Source organism: Hippopotamus amphibius, chromosome 9 (assembly GCF_030028045.1).
Source record: "Hippopotamus amphibius kiboko isolate mHipAmp2 chromosome 9, mHipAmp2.hap2, whole genome shotgun sequence".
Classification (NCBI taxonomy): domain Eukaryota; kingdom Metazoa; phylum Chordata; class Mammalia; order Artiodactyla; family Hippopotamidae; genus Hippopotamus; species Hippopotamus amphibius.
Window position 1 is genome coordinate 98,985,523 of NC_080194.1, and position 26,515 is coordinate 99,012,037.

Sequence of the window (26,515 nt, forward strand, 5' to 3'; positions counted from 1 at the left end):
TCTCCGCGGACGCGGCGCGGGAAGGGATGGGGTCGGGCGCGAGTGGGCTGGGCGGCGGGAGAGGCGCGCGTCCGCGCTAGAGGCCCGCGTTCGTGACACCGGCCGGGGAGCTCCTTCGGGTTGGCCCCCCTCGGAGGCGCGGACTGAGGTCAGTCGGTCGCCGTGCCCTAATATACATCTAGAAAGGCGCGTGGCCGGGCGCGCCGCAGGCCGGGCGGGGCGGGGAGGGCCGCGGCCGGAGGAAGGCGGCCGGGGGCGGGCCCGGCGCGGGGAGGCCGGCGCCGGGGGGCGGGCCTGAGGCGGGGCGGCCGCGGCGCGGACGGGCGGTCGCCGCCGCAGTCGCTTGCAGCCGCGGTGCCGAGCGCGGGTGGCGGTCCATGGCCCCGACGGGAGGCGCGCGGCCCACACCCGGACCCCGGCTCGCCGCCTGAGCGCGGCGCCAGCCTCGGCCACGCGCGTCCTCGCCCGTCCGGCCGCCGTCCCGCGGACATGCCCGCGTAGCCTCCTCCTGGTCTGGGATTTGCTTGAAAGTCCTCTTCATGGAAGCGATGTCCCCCCAGCAGGAGACTCTAGGGGGGCAGCCGGGGCGCTCCTCTTCCTTGACAGGAGTGTCTCGGATCGCGGGCGGCCCCGGCGCCAAGAAGGTGAGGACGCCGAGCGGGGCCTCGTTCCAACCGCCGCAGCCCCACTCCTGGGCGCGCGCCCTCCGCTCCCGCCACCACCACCGCCGCGCGGGCCGGACGCCGCAGGGATTTAACCCTCGAGGCTCGAGGCCCGCGGCGTTCGTCCGAGGCCATTCCCGCCTTCCCGTCTCCCAAGTCACCCCGGCACCCCCGGGGTCTTCGCGTCGAGAGTCTCAGTCGCTCTCGGAGCGGACCCGGCAGCTGCCCTCCCCGTCTCCATCCACCGCGGGACCCGTAGCCCCCCTCCTCCCTCAGGCGGGGTGCGCGGGCTGGGTTTGGGGCATAGCCCTTTCCGGCTCCTCTGGTGCCCGGCCCAGGGGTCCCCCGGGTCCCCCCGCGCGTCAGGGGCGCTCGCCGTCCCTTGACGGGGTCAGCTCCGAGGTCGTCAGGGCCGCGGCGTCCGCCTGGGCGCAGTGCCCGCGCTGGGGAAGGTAGGCGGCCGGGCTGCGGCTCCCGCGGGGCTCAGCCTCTCACCTGGACGCGGCGGCGCGGCCGCTCCGCGACATTTTGCGGGGGGTCGCCGGCAAGGGGTGCCTGCGCCCCCACGGAACGACGCCCGGAATGACTCCGGGTCTGCGAGGCGGGGGTCAGCCTTGTAGGTGTGCCGGGGGAGGGGGCGCGGAGGGCCGGTTCGGCCTGCAACCAGGCTGGGTGGGGCGGGTGGGCTGCGGCGGAGGGGCCTGCGCCCTGCGCTCGTGCCCTGGTCCCCCGGGCCCGGCGAGGCCGGAGAGGGCACGGGTGTCGGTGTGGGCGTGCGGGCGGCGCGCGTGGCCCTTGACAAAGCTGGGAGGAGGGATGCGGTCAGCAACTTGTAGCGTTCCTTTCGGATAAACACGGCCGCCGAGCGGCGTGCTGATTCTGATCGGGTCAGGTTTCTTTGGAACGGTTCCCTCAGCAAGCAGCAAGTGCACGTGGCCGCGAGCTGCCGGGCTCTGCTGCTCGGCTCTCGGAGGAATTGATTTGGGTGTTTGTAGCCGCGTCTGCTCTCGTTCCTCCCCTCCCCCAAGACCTTCTGCTATTTGGCCGTTTTTTGCTCTGTGACCTGGTGGTGCCCTTCCAGCTTCTGTGGGAAAAAAATTGGGATGAGATGGATAACCTAACTCATCCTTAAGAAGTGTCTGAGGCATTGCATTTGTATCATTGGAACCTTAAGGGGCTACGCAGGCTCCCTGATTGTCCAGATCTTTCTGTCTTTCGTGACTTTCCAGCAGGATCCTTGGTTGGCTAGAGGTCGGTGGAAGAGAGGTGAGATCCGTGCCGAGTATAGAAGTGTGTGTGTGAGCTCCCACGACCTTGACCGTGTCGCGAAGCCATCTAGGAATGTCAGTGAAGATGATGTATCACCTGTAGTGCTGGGTTAGCCTTTGATGCAAGGAGGCTGCGGTTTCTCCTTGCCCCTTTTCCCCTTCAGAGATGCGGGGATGGGGGTGGTGGAGAAAATTGACTAGGCTAGCGCTGTATGAACGTTCAGTAATTAACATAGGTTTTAAAGCAATTTGTATTTTTGTAAATTTAAGGAATTGGGGAAAATAAAATGTTTATATTTCAGAACAGATCTCATTCTTTTTTACTAACGGTAATTAAGCAAGAAAGCATGAGAGTATCTTGATCAGTCAAGAAGTACTTGCCCAGTAAATGAAAGGTTGCTGTGCATCTTAAGCCATTGTCCTTTGTCCCTAAGATGCTGTCCTTCATTATAAAATGTAATGATTTGTTACATTACCAATCCATCCTTTTCCTTTTCCTTTTTAAAAAAGAAAATAGATTTAGCCAGTCTGGTCTTTCTACAGCTTTTTACTCCCTTTAGTGGGAGAATGAGTTTGAAGAACTGTTTTATTTTGCATTTAATATTTGTTTTCAGAAAAGTGCATATCTGTTTTAAACGTTAGTAGACATATCTGTTTAACTTCAGACCTCCATAGCAATAGAAAGTAATAATGATAAAAGAATATTTCCAAATTGTAGCTCACTGAGTCGTCGTTTACACTCTTATGGACTGCAGTCTTCTTGTATCCCAAATACTCAACAAATTGATCCTTTTATGTTTCACCTTGCCTCTTTAGTGCTTGATAGTCCTAGTGAGTAATGAGACTTATTTCTTAAAAAGTCTACTATGTGGTTGTACTGTTAATTACTAAGGCTTGAATCAGTGTTGTTTAAATTGCCAGTTACACTCAACATTTAAAAAAGTGAAATAGAACAGAAAATATTGGCACAGTAATAAGGTAAAGACTGCTTTGTGTAACTTTTTTCTCTGTTTTATTTATATATATATATGCATTTTGGGTAGTGATGTAAAATGTTTCTTACTGAATGGTCAGAATTTTTAAAGACAAGTTTATTGGCCAGGCCACTGTATGGAATGGGTTCACTTGGCTTTTAGTTCTGTTACTGTCTCAGTGATCTTGAGGAAATCACTTGTTTCAGTTTCTTCATTTATAAAATGAGTATGGAAGAGATAATGCTGGAGCAAGAGCTTTTCAAAGTATATATAGCAGACAGTTACATCTTTTACTTTATGAAAAAAAGGTGATCTTAAATAATAGTCTTTAAAGGACAAGCAAAACCATAGCATCTTTAAAGCTAGTCATCCTGAAGGTCTGTTAATCCAGTGGTACTGCCATTGTCTAGAATATGGTTCATATTCCTAGAAATTTCTGTCAAGGAGGCAGTTTTGTATTGTGTGGTGAAATTTGGAGTTTGATGACCTGGATTCAAGTCTACATTGTGTTTTTACTAGCCTTCTGGCCTAGGTAAGTTACTTAACCTTTTCAGTTTCCTATTTGTAAAATGAAAATAACAATAGTACCTAACTCCTCAAGATAGGAAAATTAAATGTGAAATTGAGTGAATATTAATATATAATTGCACTCAATAAGTGTTGGCTCTTATTGTTTGTACTTCCCCACCACATCTATAATTCATACTACTATGCCCCAATTGTTGAAGCCAAAAATCTAGAATTTGTTTCAGTTACTGGCATTTATTTCCTCAGTCTACAGCAATCATGAGAAAGGCCAGTCGACTATCACTTCAAAACATACCTAGAATTTCTCCATTTCATCTCCACTGCTGCCATTGTGGTCCATACCAAACCACCACCATCTCTCACTTAAACCTTTGCAGAAATTCCCTAACTTGTCTAACTTGTCCCTTTTTTTTGCTTTTCCCTGACCCAATTTCCATTTAGGAGCACCCAAAGTGATCTTTAAAAAAAAAAAATCTTGTAGTGGCTTTTCATCATATTTAGAAGAAAATTCAGATTTCTCTACTCAGCCCTCCCTACTTCTCTCACCTCATCTGCCTTTTCTGCCTCGTTTGTGTATTCTCCAGCCACATGGGCCTTCTTTTTCACACATTGGGTCATCAAATCCATTCTGTTCTGAGGCTTTGGTGTTGCTATCCTCCTCCCCCTGCCCCCTTTTTTTCCTGCCACAGATCTTTGCAGTGTTGATTCCTTCATGTTGTTCTGATCTTAGGTTCTCCCAGAGGCCTGTCCTGACTTCTTAAGTGGAAGTTTCCCCTCAGTCATGCTCTATACCTTCTGTTTAATTCTCATCTTAGCATTCAACCTTGCTTTGTATCTTCTTATTTACTTCCTTGTTTTGTTACCTGAATGGCTCACCAGGTTGTGAGAACCATGAAAATAGGGACATTATCTGTATTGTTCAAGGCTGCTGCCTCAATACCTAGGACAGTGCTACATATTAGGTACTCATTAAGTACAAGCTGGGTTCTGTACAGCAGTAAACAGGGACAGATATGGCCCCAGTGTTCAGGGTTTAAGATTTAGAGCAGGGTCAGTCTTTCATTTTATAGCTGAGTAGTATTCTGTCATGTGAATAAAGCCCAGTTTGTTTGTCCAGTCACCTATTTATGGCTGTTCTGGCTGTTTCCAGGTTTGGGATATTACAGATAAAGCTGCTCTGAACATTCATGTGCAAGTCTTTGTAAGGACTCGTGCTTTCACTTCTTTGGGGCAAATACTTCGGTATTGAATGCGTGGGTCATAATTTAGGTGTATGTTTAACTTTTTAAGAAACTCAAATTATTTTCCAAAGTGGTTTTATATTCCCACCAACAGTGCACGAGTCTAATTTTGCCACATCTTCACCAACACTTATCTGTCTTTTTTATTATACCATCCTAGAGGATAAAAAGTATCTCATTTTAGTTCTGATTTGCATTTCCCTAATGATTAATAATGTTGAGCATCTTTTCATATGCTTACCTATCATCCATATGCTGTCTGCAGTGAATGAAATGCCTATTCAAGTATTTTGCCTGATTTTGAGTTATTAGTTTTCTAATTACTGAGTTTTGAGACCTATTTAGATATTCTGGATTCAAGTCCTTTTTAGTATTTTTGTCATTTGCAAATATTTTCTCTGATTCTGTGTCTTGTCATTTTATTTTCTTAACACTTTCTTTCAAAGAACAGAGTTCTTCATTTTGATGAAGTCCAGGTTTTCTTGTTTCTTTAATTTTACTTAATTGTTATTTATTTGAATTTAAATTTAAATTGCCACATGTGTCCAGAGGTATTGGGCAGCACAGATTGAGAGAAAGAGACAAAAAGAATAATAACAGTAAATGTAATAAATTACTAAAGAAACAAACTGTTAAACTAAAAAAACAAACGTGACACTGATTTAGAGAAATGTAGATATGGAGCTAGACCACTCTGGCATTAGGATGTTCAGGGAAGGCTTCTTTAAAGTGCATAACTCTTTTATTGGTGAACAAGAGCATGCAATAAAAAGATTCTAAGAAGTGGGAGCAGTTCTTCAAAGGTCCTGAGGTAGGAAAGAGCATGATGTATTTGAGGACCTAGTTTGTAGATGCTGTACAACAAGTCACTCTCTTTATTTTATAGCCACGTTTTTTATTTTAACCTCAAGAAGGATCACCTAGCTGGTTCATCAACCTTTATTGGTTAGATGATTTAACTATTTCCAAAAAGAGAAGCTTTCCCATAATGGATACTCTTCAAAAGAAGAGAGTAGATTTGCACAGTAATTTCTAAAAATGTGATTCTAAAATATAATAACAGCATATAGATAATGCTTCTGGATAATGCATTATCCAGAATTCTGGATAATTCTGCTGGATAACATATCCTTGAGCAGATCCGCGTTTGGGCAGAAGAGTTTTTGTGAAATGAAATGGCAGCGTGTATTAGAAGAATTTTGGTTAGGGATGATTTGTATCATTTTCAAGCCCCCTGACCCTTTGGTTTCACATACTAATTGAAAAGTCTTTAAATAAGATAGGTGTTGGGGTGGGAAGAGAGACTTATAGGCACAGAAAATCAGTCAGAGCAAATGGATTTTAAAATAGCTCCAACACTTAAAAATGTGACAGCTGCTATTATACACTTCATTCTGGCTTTTCTTTCTGCATTCTCTGGGTCCAAATCTGTTTATAGCAGTTCATGGTAGAACACCCCTGAGAGTGGACTTTAAACCATGTGTGTATCTTGCACTGGAGTTTGAATGAAACATCTTGGTGAGTAAGACTATGTTTTATTCTTTAATACTGAGAAAAATATGCCCATGGTTAAGCCAGTATCCTACTGAATACTTTGCTGATGTTATTCACAAAGTGAGTGGCATAAAATCAAGTACATGAGATTGTTTTGGCTGAGAGTAATCTGGAATTATCAAAAACTGAATTAGATTGATCAGAAACAGACTGTTATCACTGGTGTGACCTCTGAACTTCTGACTGTACTTTGTTTCTTTGTTTGTAAAACAGGGGTAATAATCTATATCCTGTATATCTCACAAGATTGTTTTTTGTGGGTCAAAAGAAGAAAGTGTATAAAAACACTTTTGAAAAAAAGTGCAGAAACCATTAGTAATTTTTACCAGGTGAAAGTACCTATAAAGCAATAGGAAGAGTTTTATTTAATTGGATTTAATACAAGAACATTTACATGCAAATGAGTGAATTCTGTTTGTTTTACTCAACTCAGGCTGCCATAACAAAATACCATAAACTGGTGGCTTAAACAACAGACATTTATTTCCTGCAGATGTGGAGGCTGTGAATTCCCATGACCTGGGTGCCAGCCAGTTCAGTTCTTGGTGAGAGCCCTCTTCTTGCCTTCCAATTCTTGCTGTGTCCTCACATGGGAGAAAGAGTGAGAAGAAAGAGGGTGAGGGAGGTGAGGGGGAAGTAGGGGAGGGAGCTGTAGTGAGAGAGATGCGATGGAGTTAGATATCTTTGGTTTCCTCTTATAAAGGCACTAACCTTGTCATAGGGTCCCCACACTCATGACCTCATCTAAACCTAATCATCTCCCATAGACCCTCCACCTCTTAATGCCACTACATTGTGGGGTTAGGGCTCCAACATATGAATTTGGGGGTACAAGTATTTGGTCCATAACACTAACCATCAAAACAGTTACCCTTGAAGGTCATAAATATCAAATATTGTAAGGTAGAAACTTGAGAAAAAAGGTAAGCATTTACTTTTGTAATGTAAGGAAGAGTAAAGGAAACTTTTAAAAACTTCTTTAAGTAAATGCCTAACTATACATAATACACATCAATTATAATATAAAGGGGTAGGCATTATTAATGCACTCTTAGAGAAGAAGTAACTGAGCCCTGCCAAGGCTGCGTGTAAACAGCAGAGCTGGAATCTGAACCCAGGTCCTCCAACTCTGTTTATCTTTCCAACTAGATTATAGATGCATTTTTTATTATTTATAACAGAAGATGTAGGAGAGAGTAGATTTGAATTTTTATAACCAGTTGAGCAAAGCATATTTGAGAAGTTTTTCTCTTGAGAGGTAATTTCGTTCTTCAGGGAGCAGAGTCTCTACCTTCTCTGTATACCAATGAATATTATGTTCACTGATGCCATTAGGTAAATATTAAGCAAATGTATTAGTATGGGTTCTCCAGAGAAACAGACCAGTAGGAGTCCCATGATCACCATCTGCAGAGAAGTCAGTGGTGTAATTTACCACCATCTTTTCCTGAGGACAGGAAGAAATGAGATGTTCCAGCTGGACAGTGAGGGAGGAAAAAGGGGGCAAATTCCTCCTTCCTCCACTTTTTGTTCTGTAGAGGTCCTCAAGGAATTGGATGATGCACACCCACTTTGGGGAGGGCAACCTACTTTACTTAGTCCACCAATTCAAATGCTAATCTCATCTGGAAATGCCCTCACAGACACACCCAGAAATAATGTCTAATCTGAACATGCTGTGGACAGTCAAGGTGACACACAAAATTAACCATTATAGTAAGTATTGCCTCATAGTGACAATCAGTGCATAATCATTGCTATAATTTCTTTGGAAATTTGTGATCTTTATGCCTTGGTATCTGACATTCTCAGTTGTTTTATATAAGGCACTAGTATTTCAGGAGCTCTTCAGCCAGGCCTGCTTTCCATGCTGATGTCTCACTCCTGCTTGCTGTTGGAAAACTTGGAATATTCTGCAAACACTAGAACTATATTTCAAAGTTACATGTGAGTGCCTCAGTTTTTTCCACTGTGGAAAATTCTGTGTGGGAAACCCACCTGAAACTCTCAATTTGGTAAACATTTTATTTTATTTATTTATTTGTATTTATTAATTTTTGGCTGCACTGGGTCTTCTTTGCTGTGCACGGGCTTTCTCTAGTTATGGAGAGCAGGGGCTACTCTTCGTTATGGTGTGCAGTCTTCTCCTATTGTGGAGCACAGGCTCTAGGTGTGTGGGCCTCAGTAGTTGTGGCGTGCAGGCTCAGGAGTTGTGGCGCACGGGCTTAGTTGCTCCGCGGCATGTGGGATCTTCCTCAACCAGGGGTTGAACCTGTGTCCCCTGCATTGGCAGGTGGATTTTTAACCACTGTGGCACCAGGGAAGTCCCTCAGTAAACAGTTTAATATCATGAATCTTGAGTGTAGGAAAAGCTTGCTTCCATAGTCATTGTCACTTAAGATGTGAACACAGTAATGCGTTTTAGCATAGCAAAAGAAAAATTAATTTTTGACTCTGACATTCATATATTAGAACAGAATATTTTGTTTTTTTATAAAATGAAAGTTAAAGATATTGTATTTTTAAACATTTTTCACACATGCGTGTAAAAAGTAATTATTAGTTTTGAATATTGAGTCCTCCAAGTTAAATAGAGAGTTGTAACTTATAGACTGAAAATTCGCAAGTCACAGGTACCTAAATAATGCAGTTGGTGCGTTTTGGGTCTGAAGTGCAAGTTGTCGTGAAGCAATTTATCACTCTCTGTCCCTTCACCATTCTTGTAATTTAGGGTTTGGTAAAAGGTCTGCAGGACAAGAAGTGGAACATGTTCAGTAGACTTGGAGAATGAGACAGCTGATGGCACCTTCAGAAAATGAAACCTGCAACTTCAATAATTTGGGTGTCTGAATTCTTTCACCGTTCTTATCTGCCATCCAGGAGTTGGTGGCTCTTCTTTTTTTTTTTTTTTTAATTTTTTTTTTTTTATTATTTTTTTGGGGGTACACCAAGTTTGGTGGCTCTTCTTTTCGAAGTAAAGATGTCTTGTGCCTTGTAGGACCACATACAACTTAACAAACATATGTGATTACAAAACTTGCCTTCTTAGAAAATATCTGTAGCCGAAAATATACTGGACTTCAATTTAAATTGCTAGTAAAATGTTATAAACTATACAGTATCACAAAAATAGGTATATAGTATCAAGGTTAAATATGTGGGTATACACACTTATATGTACATACACATATACACAGTGCTTTGAGGACATATATGTACATTTCATTATTGTGATTTGATGGAATTTCGTGACTCACCCCCCTCAGTCTCCAGGGCATTTGGCAAAAACCTCTGTTATGAGGCTGAATGTGTATGTCCTCCTGCAACTCAAATGTTGAGGCTGTAACCCCCAGTGTGATAGTACAGTTGACCCTTGAACAGTGTGAGGGTTAGGTGTGCTGACCCTCCACACAGTCAGAAGTCCACTTAGAACTTTACCGTGGGTACTCTCTATCCATGGTTCATCCACGTAGTCAACCCACCTCATATGGTATGTATGGTACGTATCAGTACTGTAGTATGTGTTTATTGTAAAAAAACTCACGTGTGAGTGGACCTGCGCAGTTCAGACATGTGTCCTTCAAGGGTCAACTGTATTTGGCGATAGGGCCCTTTGGGAAATAATTAGCTTAGATGAGGTCATGAGGGCAGATTCCCCATGATGGGATTACTGCCATCAGAAAGCTTGCTGTGTCTGCCATGTGAGGGTACAACAGAAAGGCAGCTGTCTGCAAACCAGGAAGAGGGCCATCACCAAGAACTAAATCTGCTGAGCCTTGACCTTGGACTACCTAACCTCCAGAACTGTGAGAAATAAGTGTCTGTCATTTAAATCATCCAATCTGTGTTATTTTGTTATAGTAAGTAGCCTGAGCTTGCTGACTACCTTTAAAATAAACTTTCATTGAGGTGAAAGTGTGCTTTCCTGTTCTGTTGTATCAGGTGTTCTAGATCACAGGGACCCTAAGGTCTTACTGTGTACAGAAAGCCTTCGAGATGAATGTTTAATTTGGTAGTGGCCACTGTAGCAGTATTCTGAAGCAGCCTAGGATGGGGTGATGTTGAGATTTTGTTTCCTTATGGAAGTCTCACCCACAATGTGAGAGTCTGGAAAGGGATCAGAGGAAACTGCCTTTTGTCAGCCACCGATAATGGGGCTTGTAGGCAAGACAGCCCAGTTTATTTTATAATTGTGTTTCAGTCTGATTTTCTTTATCCAGGATAGGTTTACATTAGAAACATCCAACCAACAGCAGAAATAGCCCTATCAATATGTCAGTGCCGTGCTGAGCAGCCTTGACCTAATTTTGAAAGACAGCTGTCACGTGGCACAACTGAAAGGTAAAACCTGTTTCTGGATGTCTGGTCACTTGCGTGTGGACTCTGAAAATGGAATGTATGTGTGCCCACACCAGCTCATATTTCAAACACCTGGAAAATCCAACTGCTCTGTGGCCTTTTGCTTTCCCCATTTACCTGGGTCCAAATTTATACCTAGGACAGTGTCTGAGAGAGGTTGCAGAGTTTTCCAACAGTGTCTGATATATCCAGTCCCTCCTTCATGCAGGTGGATGGGCACTGGGACAGCCAGAGAGCCCCTCTGTCACGGTGTACCATAGATATACAAATAATAGCACTTGCTATTATTTTTGTAGGGACTGTGATGTGAAAAATTTAGTGAAACCCTGCTCTGTAAGAGATTATTAGGGAGAGAGCATTGGTGATAGACCTTGCCTACTTCAGGATGCTGCTGAAAGGGAATCATGATGGGAGGTTGAAACTGGTGGCTTTGCCAAAGAAGAAAGTCCAGCCAACTGGAAGGCCCATAGTAGTACTCCAGAAGGCTGCATGGGTAGGGTAGAGACAGAGGAACAAATAGTAATGTAGGAGGGGAGTCCTACTATCCTCATGTTTATTACATACAGCACTTATGCACTCTAAAGCACTACTCCGTATGTTACACTAGCATGGTGCTTACCCTGTCAAAGGACTTTCAGATATATAATCTTATTTGATTTTTTGAGGTAGGTCAAACAGCCGTATCATTTTACAGAGAAGACTCTGAGAAGTGACAGAACCAGGATCCAGAATTTAGGTCCAGTGTTTCCTAGCCTAGTGCCCATTTTTCTACGTTACACAGATTCTCATGTTGTTATTTTATTTCAAAGTGCTTGTCTCACACAAAGAGGAAAGATAACCAAAAGTAAAAACAATTCTTTCCTAATCTCAGAAAGAAATTATATCCCTTTGTAGTAGTCTGTGCTCTGATGACATTTGTTTTAATTAAATGCTCAAACTGATTCTGGCTGGGATGATTATGAGTAAACAGACGATCATACTCGTCACAGACCAAAGCAACAGTAGTGGGAAGCTTCGGCCCATCCAGTGGTCAAAGCCTTGTGATAACAGGATGTAAAAGCAAGGGGCAGGGGTAAAAATAATGTCCTTATTCCCTGGCAGCGCCCGCTGCAGGCATGTAGGGAAGACAAGAAAGAAACATTTCATTACTCACTAAATTGTACAGATTAGCCACAAAGGATTGAGTCCAATTTGAGTAAGCTAATTTGTAAATTTGATTAAACATTTTTTTTCTGTCTTTGAAACTTTAGAGTTCTTCAAAGCTTTAGAGTTCTTAAAAGCCCTTATTTTAATGCTATGCTAATTTTAAATGTTTGCAAGTGACTTTAGCACGTTTGACCTAAATTCGACTGAAATGCTTGAATTTTTTCCTTCATAAAGTGACTGGAACAAAACAAAGTATGAAAAATTGCAGTTCATTTGACTTTTTCATCCTGGTCGTTTCTTTTGATAGGATATTTTTTTCCTTTAAATCTCTCTGAGAACTAAGAATGACCAGATTCAGAGTGACTTAGAGGTTCCAAAAATAGTTTTGTATCTCCTGGTTGACATGAAGTTAAAATTCCAGTGAGAGACTACATATAGGTTTTTATGTAAACAGTGTTTTGTGCGTTGTTGAAAATAAAAGAACGTAACTTTTTCTTCAGTAACCAGCTTACAGTTTTATTTTCCTACATAGGCACACTTGCGTTACCACATTAAACTCTCAGATATAGGTAGCGTTAATTCATTGACTTAGTGCACAGCTATTGAGAATTGACTATGTGAAAATACTGAGTAGGGCCCTGGAGGAGTAGGGGAGGAATGGTGGCAAACCACAATAGGCAGGTGGGCCTATTCCTCAGATCTCTGAGGAATTCATATGGAGAGCCACTCAAACATTTTGTACAAAAACATGTTGGACAAAAAGCAAATAAGTAATTTCCATTTTCATGTAAATATTATACTTAGATTATTGTTATATGAATAAGGAAAATTATAGCTTCTGGCTCTGAACCGGTTTGCTGGGCTGGAGCCCAGTGGTTTGGTAGTTGATTTTTGTTGTTGTTTTCATTTTAACAGCTTTGTTGAGATATAATTTATGTACCATAAATTTATCCACTTAAAAGTGTGTAATTTAATGGGCTTTTAGTATATTCCTAGAATTGTGCATCCATCACCACAGTCCATTTTAGAACATTTTCATTACCACGAAAAGAAACACTGTTGTACCCCTTAGCCATTACATCACAATTCCCTCATCCCCCCAAACCCCAGGCAAGCACTAATCTACTTTAAGTTCCTATAGATTTGTTTGTTCTGATATTTCATTTAAATGGAATCACATAGTATGTGGTCCTTTGGGACTGACTTCTCGTAATTAGCATGATGTTTTCAAGATTCATCCATGCTGTTGCACATTTCATTGCTTCTTTTATTGGCAAGTAATATTCTGCTTTATGGATGTACCACATTTTGTTTATGCATTCATCAGTTGATGGACTTTGGGCTTGTTTGCACTTTTTGTCTGTTATGAATAATGTTGCTGTGAATGTTCACGTACATGTTTTTGTGTGGACATATGTTTTCATTTCTCTTGGTTATATGCGCAAGAGGAATTGCAGGATCATATGGTAACGCTGTGTTTAGCCATTTGCAGAACTTCCAAACTGTTTTCCAAAGTGACAGCACCATTTTACATTCCCACCAACAGTGAATAACAGTTCAGTTTATCCACATCCTCATACTTGTTATTTATTTGTCTTTTTTATTATACCCGTCCTGATGAGTGTAAAGTTGTATTTCATAGTTTTGATTTGCGTTTCCCTGATGGCTGATGATGTTGAGCACCTTTTCACGTGCTTGTTGGCCATTTATATATCTCCTTAGGAAAACTGTCTATTCAGATCCTTTGTCCATTTTTAAATTAGCTTACTTGTCTTTATTGAATTGTAACAGTTCTTTAAATATTCTGGTTACAAATCCCTTATCAGATATATGATTTGCAAAAGTGTGCTCCCATTCTGTGAGTTTTCTTTTCACTTTCTTATAGTGTCCTTTGAGGCACAGAAGTTCTAACCTTGATGATGTCCAGTTTCTCTGGTTTTTGTTGTTGTCGTTTGTGCTTTTGGTGTCATGTTTAAGAAGCCTTTGCCTAATCCATGGTCACAGATAATTATGCCTATGTTTTCTTCTAAAATTTTTATAGTTTCAGCTCTTACTTTCAGATCGTTGACCTATTTTGAGTTAATTTTTGTATATGATGTGAGATAGGAGTCCAGCTTCATTCTTTTGCATGTGGATATCCAGTTGTCCTAGCACCATTTGTTGGCAAGCAATTAACTTCTATCATCAGACTAATGTTTACCATGGCATTCAATGATAATGTAAATCTCAATACTGTGTCAGAGGATGTAGTTTGCAAAGTACAAGGATGACTCTTACCATCCAGTTCCATAGCAAATGCTTACATTTCTTTAGTGACAGCATTCCAGCAGAACACCTTTAAATAAGTTTGTTTGCGTTTCCTTTGTGTGTGTTTGGGGACAGTAGTGTAGATATGGAGAATGAGTGGATTTTAAAATTCACTTAAAACCTTCATCTATTGAGTGTTTATGTATAGTTTGTACCAAGGATTGTAGCAGGCTCTAGGAATGCAAAGATAGGCCTGCTACAGAGTAAAATTTCAGTAATTGTTGAAGGACGGGAGAAAGTTTAGAAATAAGATATAGTCCTTGCTCTCTGGAAAGGGGCAGAAAGATAATTTAATATGAAATGCTATAACTGAGGCATAGCTGTGAAGCAAGTTAGGAAAATGGGGAATTCAACATTTAGTTCATCCAACTGATTAAAAAAGTGGAAAGCACTTTGCAGATTAGCTAGTAATATTGCTACAGTTTTATGTTATTACTGAAACGTAAAAGAAAAATGAATTGTAGGCATTTGATTCTCATCTTCATTTATGGCCTCTATTCATTTGCTCTTTGGCCGAATAGGTTTTCTGCCTCTGATCCTGAATGTAGCTGCAGAGGAGACAGCTCAGAAAACCAAAGATCTGATCCCTCTGGTGTTCACTCTATACTTCCCTCATGAATGGCTATTACTACAAAGACATCAGGGTGTTTTATTTTTTTAATTTAATCACTGTTCCCTTTTACAACTCCTTCCAAGCTCCTCCTCATCTTTCGCATTTGCTGGGAAAGGAATAAAAATTTCTACTTCATATTTTTTTTTTTTGGCTCATATGAGAGTCTTGTTTAGTTTTTTGGGCTGCTTAAGCCTTGGCAAATGATACAAAATCAAGAAAATCATTTCTAAAAGATTAATGTAGTTGATTTTTTGCCTCATGTTTAGTTTATCAATTTAGAAGATTACCTTTTAAAAAATACTCAGTTTCAGAATGGATGGCATCCAGTATTTATGAGGTAATCTCAATATAGACATCAAGCACTTGGGCGTTCTGGGAAACCACACTGTGGATTATGATTTTTAAGCTAACAAGGGAAACATACACTGTTTTAAACCTATCTTCTCTTTCCTATGAGGCAAAGGATCATAGTTTTCCCTGTCACTGAACAACTGGGAAATTTGTTGGTGCTGGTATAAGCATAGCCTCAGCCTGTCCTGACAGGTTTGTACTGTTATACATTTAGAAAGGAATTGATAGTCTCCTATTGCCATGTATTGTATTTCACATGGTTGTTTTAAATAAAAAGAAAATCCGACTCTTTATTGCCTGAGAACAGATTCTTTGATAGGTAAGAGAATTTTTTTGAAGTCACCATTTGTTCTTTGTTGTGCTATACTTTTGAGCAAAAGAAAAAGATGTGTATTTTGAATGAATGAATAAGACTTCCATTATATTGACAACTCTTAAGACTTTTTATTACTTACAAGAGAAGTGAATCCTTTGAATTCTAAATTCATTGTGTATATAATATATATTTTCTTGCATATCCAGGGTGAATCTTTGGTGGACACTTAGCACGAGAATATCAGAAGTAGAAGGAACCTAAAAGACTATTTAGTCCAAATTTTCTCATTTTCTAGATAAGGAAATGGAGGCCCAGAGGAGTGTCTGAATTGCCTTAGGCTGCATATCTCAGTAGTAATGGAGCAAGTCTCAGTACAAACAATAGGACCTCAAATAAAAACAGTATTTTGTCTGTAGTTTGATTGCATTCTCTGAATATGAGTCCACTCGATGAGGTAGATACACTCCACATTTGACTCCTCACACATCTGCCAATTTTATAACTAAGAAAACACAATCTAATTACTATATATAAATATATACAAATGGTCCTCTATGTTAGGTCTCCACGAAAAACTATTTTCAAAGCACCTTCACAGAAGAAAACTTGTCACTCTTCTTTGATTATCCATTCTCACTTTTAACAGCCATCACTCCCAGAAAGATTTCCTTGTATCAGAAGGTTTCGGATTTGGAGTCCGTGGATCCCTAAAGAATCCGTGTTAGGGGGTGTCTGAATCCCTTGAAGTTAAGTGCATAATTTCATTCACAGCTTTTGTAAATATCTTAAAGAACCACTACCCGGGATCAACCTGGATTCTCAGTCTGTAGTATAGTCTCATTTCTTTTTGCCTTATCTTCTTTGGAAGACACTTGCTATCTTCTGTATTATAATTCTGCATTATTTTGGAGATTTACTCTTCCAAAATGAAGAATTTCAGGTCATTTTAACTTGTCTTAGGGCTCTTTATTTTGTTCACATTTTAAATCATTTTTATGGATGTCTTTTGAACCCTTTCCAAATTCTTTGTAAACCTGACAGCCAAGGAGCCCTGAGTTAGAAATCCTATATGTTAATGAAGGTCTTGTTTAGGCACTTGGATCTGCTGAGAGTGGTGTCAGAGGATTAGGAGCAGCAGAAGTAAGACTGCTGAGATAGGTCCAAGAACGTGGCCCCCACTCAGGTAGTCTAGGCAGACCGTCAAGGTGAAAACAGACTGAGGGTAAGGGGCCCAGGTCAAGCTTAAAGGACTGGGCACATTTGAAAGTTCAAAGCATGGTAAATAGATCTTGAATAAGAGGATTCAGGATAAGGAGTAGGAATCAAACCTAGACCTGAAGGTGAAACAGAATCCTGCAGAAGATCCACATAGGAACAAACTGCCACCTTTCTAAGTAAAATTAACCTAATCTTCCAGAATTGAGACTCTTCATATGGGCACAGGCCACTGGACTTTGCAATACAAATACTTGTCTTGCAGATTTCCCTTCACCCTGCAGCCTCTACATTCACACCAGCATCAGGATGTTAGATTCCTGAGAGTTGTGTTTTCAGGAGATGTGACTAATGGAAAACAGTAGGATAGGGTGTGCAAGCTGTAACATATAGTTTACCAGAATAACTGGGTTCAGAGGGATTACAGATTCTTCTGGGAATCTGATGAAAACTGTGGGCTTTCTCTTCAGCCCACAATATTCAGTGGCTTTACATGAATACATATCATGTAAAAATTTTTATACAATCTAACCTTCCCTGAAACTGATTCATGGTTAATAACTCCTGATTGAGAAGTATGGTGCTGTGTATTTCTTACCCATTTGTAGCCTGTTCTTTATTAATATTTTATATAGTCATTTCGGTTGCTGTCTGAGCTATGCTAAGGAGGTTTGGGCATTTAGTTTTCACATGCAAGCCGAAAGATTAATGGGGGGAACAGCAGCATTGTGGCCATGGCACTGCTGACAGCAGTAACTTGGGAGAGATCCATGGGGGCATGGTGAATTTGGGGGGAATAATTATGCTAAAGAAGTCTAGTATCCCCTACTCGCTGGATGATTTCTCTTCTCTTCCTTAGGATCTAAGTTTTATTAATTGAGGAGCAGTTCCTTTATGAATCATGTAATGAGATACTGATACTGAGCCACTTGGTTTCATGTAGGTTCTTTTTTTGAGCAGCATCCAGTCCCAGGCATGGCCGGCGTAGGCCCTCAGGCAGTGGCTGTGACTTCTGGCCAGGAAAGGGTGAGAGGGTAGAGCAAGAAGAATGCTTTGGTGATACAGCTTGAACTTCCCTCATGGCTATTTGTGACTATAATGTAAATTTTACACATTTATATCCAGTGGCAGGCCCTCTGACTCTATCTAGAGGTGTTAAATCTGTAAGATTGAAAATTTAGAGAGTAATTATCTGGGTAATTCAAGTTGAATAAAACCTCACTACAAATTTTAGGTCCTAAAGAGCAAGAGTACCTGAATTATCCAATTAATCCTATATTTATATACCACTTAGAAAAGAAAAATATACTTTTAAAAAAAGGTGCAGCAAAAAAATCTGTTGGGAAGAACAGATTCCCCAATGTGTAAATGTTTAAATTTAAACATCTATTAAATGTGTAAGAATCTAGTCTCCATCTTGTGCTTAAATACTCTTCCTTTACTTGATCCCTTCAAATTCTGTCTTTCCCTAAGCCCAGTTTGGGGCCTACCCCGCCAGTGAAACAGCACTAGTAGAACCTACTCTGATGACATTTTGGAGTATAAACTAGATAATCCTAGTGCTACCTTTGGCAAAGGGCCTGACACATAATAAGCATTAAAGCTGCAATGAATGATAACAGTTAATGATGCTGTTTTCCCAGATACTCTGGTCAACATTTAACCTCTTTGTTCTCTGACCATAAAAAATACTTCCTGCCTGTACCACTTCTTGACACTTACTATAATGGTTTAGATGTTATTATTTTGTTTCTATAATAAGATTGCAAACTTCTTGATAGGCAAGGTTAGACAATACAAAACTTGCTGAGTTGGATTGAAAATTGGCATTTACTTCCTTTACAAGCCACGTGGTCTTCATCGTGATTTCTGTTTCCTCTACAGAAAATGAAAACACTAGCAGAAAGAAGGAGGAGTGCTCCATCTCTTATCCTAGATAAAGCCCTGCAAAAACGACCTAGTACCAAGTAAGTGAGAAGCTTTGTATTACACATTTGGTATGTGCTGCATTTCTTTTATGTGTGGGGTTTGCTTTTTATCAAGACCAGAATTCTCTGTTAAATGATAGAAAGTGTGACTTCTGAGTTTATTTAATAAGGCCTATTCTTTACATGAAACCTAAAGCCTTTTAAGAACTGGTATACATCACATGGTAAACAAACATGCGTGTTCAACTTATTGTTAAAGTTTATTTATGGAAACAATTTGAAATCAGAATACTAAAGATAAATTATATTAACCACTATACACAAATTTTTGCTTGCTTTTTATCATAACATGATGCCTGTGCATGGGTAAAAGGCAAATTTTTACCAATTTTAGATATGAAGAAAGTCAGATTAAGATTATTAAAAAATTGAGTGTTGATTTATCTTAAATTAATTAGTGAAATTTGAAGTGGAAAAACAGGCTAAATATCTATTGAAATGACCATTTCACCTATCGAAGCTAAATACTATTTCTGTGGACTTCTTAAGAGAGCTTTCATAATATGTAGAAATTGAATGGCTGTCCAATCATTAATTTATTCAGTAATTTTAGTGGCATTTTAACTCAGAGGCATTTTATGTTCAGAGGAATCCTGTGATGATGTTCCTCTAATACATGAATCCTTTTATGTAAAGTGAAGTCCTATCACCTTTCTAAAAGTGAGGGTATATCTGATATTTCTATGAATGGTGTGCTGATTTAACATAAAATCTATGTGAAGGCATGGCATCTTTTTCAGTGTCCAAAATAAATTATATAGCCGAATGCCAAAGAGTGAAACTTTCAAAATACTTAAGTCACTCTCCTCTTAGTACTCAGTAGGTTCGCAGACTCAGGCAGCTACCTGGGCTGCTCCCAAATGACACACGCTTTAGTCATTGGGTTGATCAGAAAATTTAAATGACTTTTAATAGATGCCAAATCAAAAGTTAATTAGGAAGATATTCTTCTGCCAAATGAATAACACAGTAATACACTTCAGTGCCATATATAAATGACTTTTAGATTGTTTGCGTTAGTATGTCTTTGCATTTGTGTGAATAGAAAAAGAATGGTTATATTTATATCTTCACAGTTTGACCTTAATTACCTAGAAAACTGAGGAGAAATTATTTTTAGGCAAGGTAGACAGAAGAGGCAGAATTGTCTTTAATTCTACTATATATGTAAAAATAGCTTTGTTATCTACTTTTTTAAAAACAGATGAATTTTAGGTAAAATTCTTTATTGGAAGTTCCTGAGATGGACATGTGTTAGGCTTTTCAATTAAAAGTAGCCCTTGTTTATATCAGAGAAGCTTTAGCCCAAAATCAGGGGTCAAATAGTGGCCCACCTACCTGTTAACCAGGGGAGAATCACAACATTATGCATGTAGGTACTGAAAGTTCATGTAGACCATTGGTTCTCAACAGGGTGATACTAACCTCCAGGGGGCATTTTGGAATTTTGTGAAGCATTTGAGTTTGTCCTAATGATTTAGAGGGCAGTCACCAGAGGTATTAGACATCATGTACTGCAGAGGACATCTTACATAACAAATAGTTTTGTGGCTTCTGCATAGTTGTTGAATGTTCCATGTATGGCATACTTCTGAAGAGGGAAAAAAAAAAATTTGTGTAATTATCTATGCCTGTAAGTTTATATATAAACACAAAGTATTTATATTCTTTTATGTAGATTTAATAAACACTAAATTTTCCAGAAATATAGCTGCCTTGCATACCAGGAGATAATTGCACTTTGTATTATTTGGATTCATTTCAGAAAAACACTAGGCTTCATTTTCCTGTGTGAAATGGTTGCATGGAATGGTTTCTTATCCTACTTATCTTATAACTAAATATATTCAGTATAAGTAGGTGTAAACATCTGACTACTTCATTCTCTTTTAATATAGTCATGAATGAGCATATACATATTAAATACATAATTTATTTTTAATTACTTTCATTTTCCTTTACATTACTGTTAGGGTATTTTATTGACATTTTTGAAATTCTGTTAAATTATCTATGAATTTTGTTTCAAGATAGAAAAGGTGGAATTGAAATAAATGTATATGCATTTGTCCTTTATATAACAAAGGGACATTGGATCTAATAGGATTAAGAATGACTGACAGAGGTTAACTGCCAGGTTAGGGAAAAAGCTAAAACTCACCTGACTTACTGGGGTTGTTTTGAGTTAGAGAAACAATATGACAATATACAACCATGCCCTTCCCCACTCCTGTGCCCCCATCACCTCTGTAGTAATTGGTGCTTAATAGAGTCAGTTCCCCAAATTCCTGCCTCAGAAATACCGAAATATGATGGGTGTTTGTCAAAATACCCATAGGAAAAAAAGTATATTTAAGTTGGAGGTGGATATGTTTTAATCTTCAGTTTATTTCCTGTGAGTTTCTCTCGGTCAGTAACATGAGTGCGTGGTGCAGAGGAACAGGACCTTCACTTATGTTTTAGAAATAATGCTTTCACACTATGTAGTATTGGGTGGTTAATATGAGTACCAAAAAAGAGCTATTGGGTGTTGAACGTGTACAAAATATTTGTAACTAGTGCAATCTCAGGATTGGAAAGAACCTTAGAGGTCATCTAGTCTCGTGTTTTCCGAAGCTTTTTAAGTCAGTATTCTGCAGTGGGACCCAGGCATCTACATATTTTTCAAAAACTCTTCCTAGTTGATTCTGATATACTCTTGGTGGAGAAACACTACAACAGGCTACGAAAGAATCCTTTCTTAGAAGAATTCTTTTACAAAGGGAATACTGAACCAAATTTTAAGGAAGTACAGAATTATAATATTTATTTTTTATAAAACAAACAGTGTAGTCATTATAAAACCAAAAGCAAAGTCCCCACTCCATCCCCAGGGGTAACCACGATTAATCATTTGTATGTCTCTCTAAACCTTTGTCTATGCAAGTGTGATTAGAATTTTTATTTGCTTTCTGTAATGTTTAAATTCTCACTTTAATATAGAGAAATTAGTTCTTTGCATTTTCAAGTCTTGCATTTTTTTTAAATTAGAGATCAAATCCTGTTATAACAACCATTCAAAAAAGTCTTTGAATTTTGTCCATCTTTATATAATGTACACTCCTGAAAAGTTACATCAGATTTTTATTAATTATTAATGAACTTGCTATTTAAAAGAAACTTTATAGTGAATTGTTTTATAAAGTAAATCATTTATTTTTTCAAAGTTGTTGAAAACAACTCAGATTTTCATAATTGAAATTTTGCTTTTCTATAATTTATACCCAGGAAACAAGGAAAATTTCTAAAGTCTAAGCTGAGCACACCTATTTTATGCAACAAAATTCTAGTACCTTAAAAGAATCTTTATTATCTCTTTGCATGTAATATTATAGGAACTAACCTATAAAAGATTTGTATACGGTGTGGGGATAGACAGCAAAGAAATTGTTTTATTTATTAGCGTTGCATATTTCTTAAATTAAATAAAGCCATCATAGCATTTCATATTTCTTGAATTAAATATATATTTGATTTTGGCTTTGCAGTAGAACATTATTATAATATTTTTACTGTTGTCCTCTAGTTAAGGTGTTATTTAGTAATTAATGACTTGTAGGTGACAAAGCTTTTTGTCCAGAGTTTAGCAAACGTCCACAGAGGATTTAAAGGAATCCTTTCATTTAACAACTGTTGCACCTCAGTTTTTATTGAATTTAACTAACAAGAGCTAGGTTTAAGAGAGGAGAAAATAGGTTAAGTGTGTTTATGTGTTAAACACAGTTTTACCTCCAGTATTCTTTGTTCAACCCATAGAGTACATAAGGAAGGGGCAATTTAGAGATTTTAACATTTTTTTTTTTTGGTATGTGGACACCATTGATCAGCTGAAAGTGATTCCTGTAAGTAATTACTATATTGGCTGGTATACCAGATGACACCTATCTTTCATACGAAGAAGGTTAGCGGTTTTCCAACATGGCTGCTCTCAGCTGTTTTCACTAAAACACAGTAGTGTTCAGTTCTGTGTTTAAGGATGACCTCACCTCGTGTAATAGCCATCTTCCTGGTAAGATTCTGGGCACCTATATTAGAGGGCTCAGTTTCCTTAAAAGTAAAATAAGAGTGTTGAAGTTATTGCTAAACCCTTCTACTTCTGGTTCTATTGCTGTATAATTATGATTTGTTGAAATTCAACACTTCCGACATTTATTCTGAATTCTAAATCATTCTTAATTATTTGCAGTTTTCTAAACGTAGCATACTGTCTAGCATTGGCGCAAATGTCACTTCCTTCAGGAACTCCTCTAAGCCTTTGTAAATAACATTCATGCTTCTGTAGCACCTTGTATGTTTTTGAACCATAGCGCTCATCCCACTGCACTGGCATTACAGTTTATGTCATGTTCCCTTTAATGTCCCTGCCATTTGTTAATAAAATAATGCCTTATAAATAATATCAGGTGTTTATTATTTGTTGGATGAATCAGTGAATGAGCAAGTGACTCCATTTCCAAACTAAAATAGAAATTTAATAAGTTAGCACAGTAGTTTCTAAGTCTCCTGCCTTCCTTTGAGTAGCCAATACATAAGAGACTTTCCTTGTTTGTTGTGAGATTCTGGCTAGGGAAAAAGGAAGATTCCTTTTAACAAAATGATTCTGAGTTGTTGTTAGGAAGTTATTTCATGCAGCAGAATACCACAGGAACTCGTGTATGTGGTCTGTAAATACCATGTGTATTAGCATTCTTGTGGTACTACTTCATCATTTACTTAGAGATAAATTCAAGTCATCCAAAGTTTTCTTCTAGAAAGTCACTTGTTTTGATGTGGTATTCAGCCCACCTTGCAGAAGTTCTAAGAAAATATACCCACTTTTGTTTTAAGTTACAATGTGTTAGCACTATCAAGTTAGTATTCTCTATCCTTACCTCCAAATCAATTTGTGTGTGTGCTGTTTGCAACACTTTGTAGTAGGTACTTTTCGTATATTGCCTTTAAAATCCCTGCTTAGTGCTGCTGAGAGGAGAGAAAGGCATTGCCAAGGAAGTGTTGTGGTGCAGCAGGAAGTACTCGGGCTTTGGCTGCATTCAAATACTTAGCTCTCCATCCTGATTTTCTGTGTGACCTTGGATAAATTACCTAATCTCCAAGTCTCAGCGACTTCTTCTCTAAAATATGAATCTAATGCTTGCAGCATAGAATGTGAAATGAAAAAAGGAGTGAAAGTGTTTAGAAGATTGACTTAGTTATTATTAGTTGCCCCTTTCCTTCCCTTAGATTAATTTCCTTTTCAAGCTTTAAACCTCCTGAATTATCCAGTAAAGTTTGTTGACGAAAAGCACCTACTTTATCATCACAGCATTGTATGACTAGACATGAATCATTGAGCCTGGCTCGTTATATAGTAGAAATAGAGTCAAAGACTTGCCCTAGGTCACACGGTTGATTATAGCATTAGAGATGGAAATAGAGACCCAGGTCTCTGATCTTGATGGAATAGTCTTTGCATTACACAAACAAAAGTAATGTGATATAGTATCTAAGAGCATGGATTCTGGAGCCAAATTGCCAGGTTTGAATCCCCATACTGCCCTTTACTCGTCATGTGATCTTGAGTAGATTTTTAAACCAGGGACAATGATAAAACCTACCTCATATGGTTGTAAGAAAGACTAAATGGGTATTATATATGTAAAGCTTTTAATGTAGTCTCTAGCACATAATCAGTGCTTTTATGTTTGAAGGCTGTGTGGTGGTGGTGGTGGTGGTGGTGGTAGTAGGAGGAGGAGCAGTAGTAACAGAAATAGAAGTACAGAAATTATCCTGGTACAGAGACTCTTTGAGGACCATAGTAGATGGAAAAGTTTGAAAGATGAAAGATACAGTCTGGAAGCCAGCTAGATTCTAATATTAAATTCATTTTAACAAGACAGTTGTATTTCTAGATCTGGCCTGAAGCAAGATTAGCTCAGAATATTTGGGATTTATTCCTCGTAGACCCTGACAATTCTTGAGGTCTCCCTAGGCAAAAATTTGAAGTATGCATAGAATGATTTGGGAAATAAGGGCTTGAGACATGGAGGATTGACTTGGTTTGCTCTGCCACTTGAGATGAAGGGGCTCCAGGAGCTTCATATGTGGCAAAGCTATGAATCAAGATTAGACACATATAGAATTGGCTGGTTTGGGGTAAGGATACTAGGGTGGGAGAGCTAAAGCAGAAGGCATTGGAGACTAGAAAAGCAGCTGTTTGCTAACTGACTTCTTCCTTTTGGTTAGTTCACTCCTGCTATGCATAACTCTATGTGCACGAGCACACACACACATTCACGTACATGCTAATAACGTTGTCCTACTCAGAATTTTCCACATTGTGTTCCGCAAATTCCTCATCATTCGATTTCCTTTTTCTCTGTCACATTAGCATCTAAGTAGTCTAAAGTGGATGGTAACTTACCATACTTTCAAATGCAAGGAGAACATTTATACTCTGGAGTAGTTTACTGAGGACTGTGGTCAAATCTACTTTCATAAGAGAATGAAAAACTGCTTCACCTGAGGTAAGTGTAAACTTGACAGATATGGTCATTGAAATAAACTGAATAACTTCATAAAGGCCACCCTCATCCTGAGACTCTAAGATAGTTACGATAACTGTTTGGTAGAATTTAAAGGAAAAGTCAGTTTAAAAAGGAAGTTACTAGACTTTCTTTTGGAATTCTATAAACGGTCTGTACCTAGATACAATGTTTTGATTCAAGACTTTTATTTTTTTTATTTTTATTTTTTTTTATTTATTATTTTTTATTTTTTATTTTTTGGGGGTACACCAGGTTCAATCATCTGTTTTTATACACATATCCCCGTATTCCCTCCCTTCTGATTCAAGACTTTTAAATAGGGTCTTCCCTGACGGTACAGTGGTTAAAGACTTTGCCTTCCAGTGCAGGGGGTGTGGGTTCGATCCCTGGTGGGGAGCTAAGATCCCACATGCCTTGCAGCCAAAAAACCAAAACATGGAACAGAAGCAGTATTCTAACAAATTCAATAAAGATGTTAAAAATGGTTCACATAAAAAAAAATCTTTAAAAAAGACTTTTAAATAAAATTTTAGAGGAATTTTTAAAAATCTTTAAGACCTTTCAAAATTACAATGAACTATACTGGTATGTTATCTTAGAAAAAAACCTGTATTCAGGGTTTTTTTTAAGAAAAAAATACTATTCATTGCACTGCCTTGCATTACATGCCAGTTGGCTCTAAATAAGACCTGTTCCTACAGTTTTGGACAAGGTGTTCTAAGGTTTTAGGACCCATGGATGATTCAGGGTATGTGATGAGCAGAACACAAAGTAGAAATTGAATACATGAAAGTTGCCAGCAGCTTACAAGGTCCCTTCTTTTCTTGAAAGGAACATTTTCCAAAGTTGTAAAAGTCAGATGTGAAGGAAAGAGGCAGCAGTTGCTTTATAAAGTGGCAAAGTTGGCAAATTTTTACCAAAATGAAATTCATTGCTTTGTTAAGCAGAAGGCTTCCCAGACCCACATATCACTTGATTCTCTTCAAACTACTTTTCATATTCCTTAAAAATGATCAAGTACATCTGTTCTTGGTGTAATATGCTATTTTCCGATGGTATGATTCTGGGAGGAAATCTTTAGAAGATGTGTCTCCACGTTCTAGTGAGCTTTGACAGGGTCAAGTTAATTTAATTTTGCACTCGCAGAACAGTACATCCATTTAATTTCTTCATTCCAACTATAACCTAATTTGCTAATTACAGTTACGATTCCATTTTATCTTTCATTTTGACACCAGGAAAGCACTATCTCATTAGTGAACGCTTATTCACCTTTCCTCACCCCACTCCACGGGGTTAGCAGACTGTCCTAAGACATCCTTACTGTATTGGGCTAAATACTGCCCTGCCCTCTACAGCTTGAAACATTTCCCAGAGGAGCTTTGGAATTTTATGATTGCCTTTCCTTCAAAATCCTTAAAAAAGCAGAA

General features: G+C 39.2%; 1 protein-coding gene across 2 annotated transcripts in view; it reads left to right on the plus strand.

Annotated features, from left to right (window-relative positions):
• Positions 1 to 387: 387 nt before the first annotated feature.
• Positions 388 to 26,515, plus strand: part of ARHGAP20 (Rho GTPase activating protein 20) — a 172,648-nt gene continuing 146,520 nt past the window's right edge. Inside the window, exons 1-2 of one of the 2 annotated variants that reach the window (XM_057748498.1) lie at positions 388 to 644; positions 18,419 to 18,501. In XM_057748498.1, coding sequence (XP_057604481.1) covers positions 540 to 644; positions 18,419 to 18,501 — 188 coding nt within the window. In that variant the 5' untranslated portion in view covers positions 388 to 539. Of the gene's footprint in view, positions 645 to 10,524; positions 10,569 to 18,418; positions 18,502 to 26,515 lie in introns of those variants that run through there. The other variant, XM_057748499.1, reaches the window with a different exon arrangement.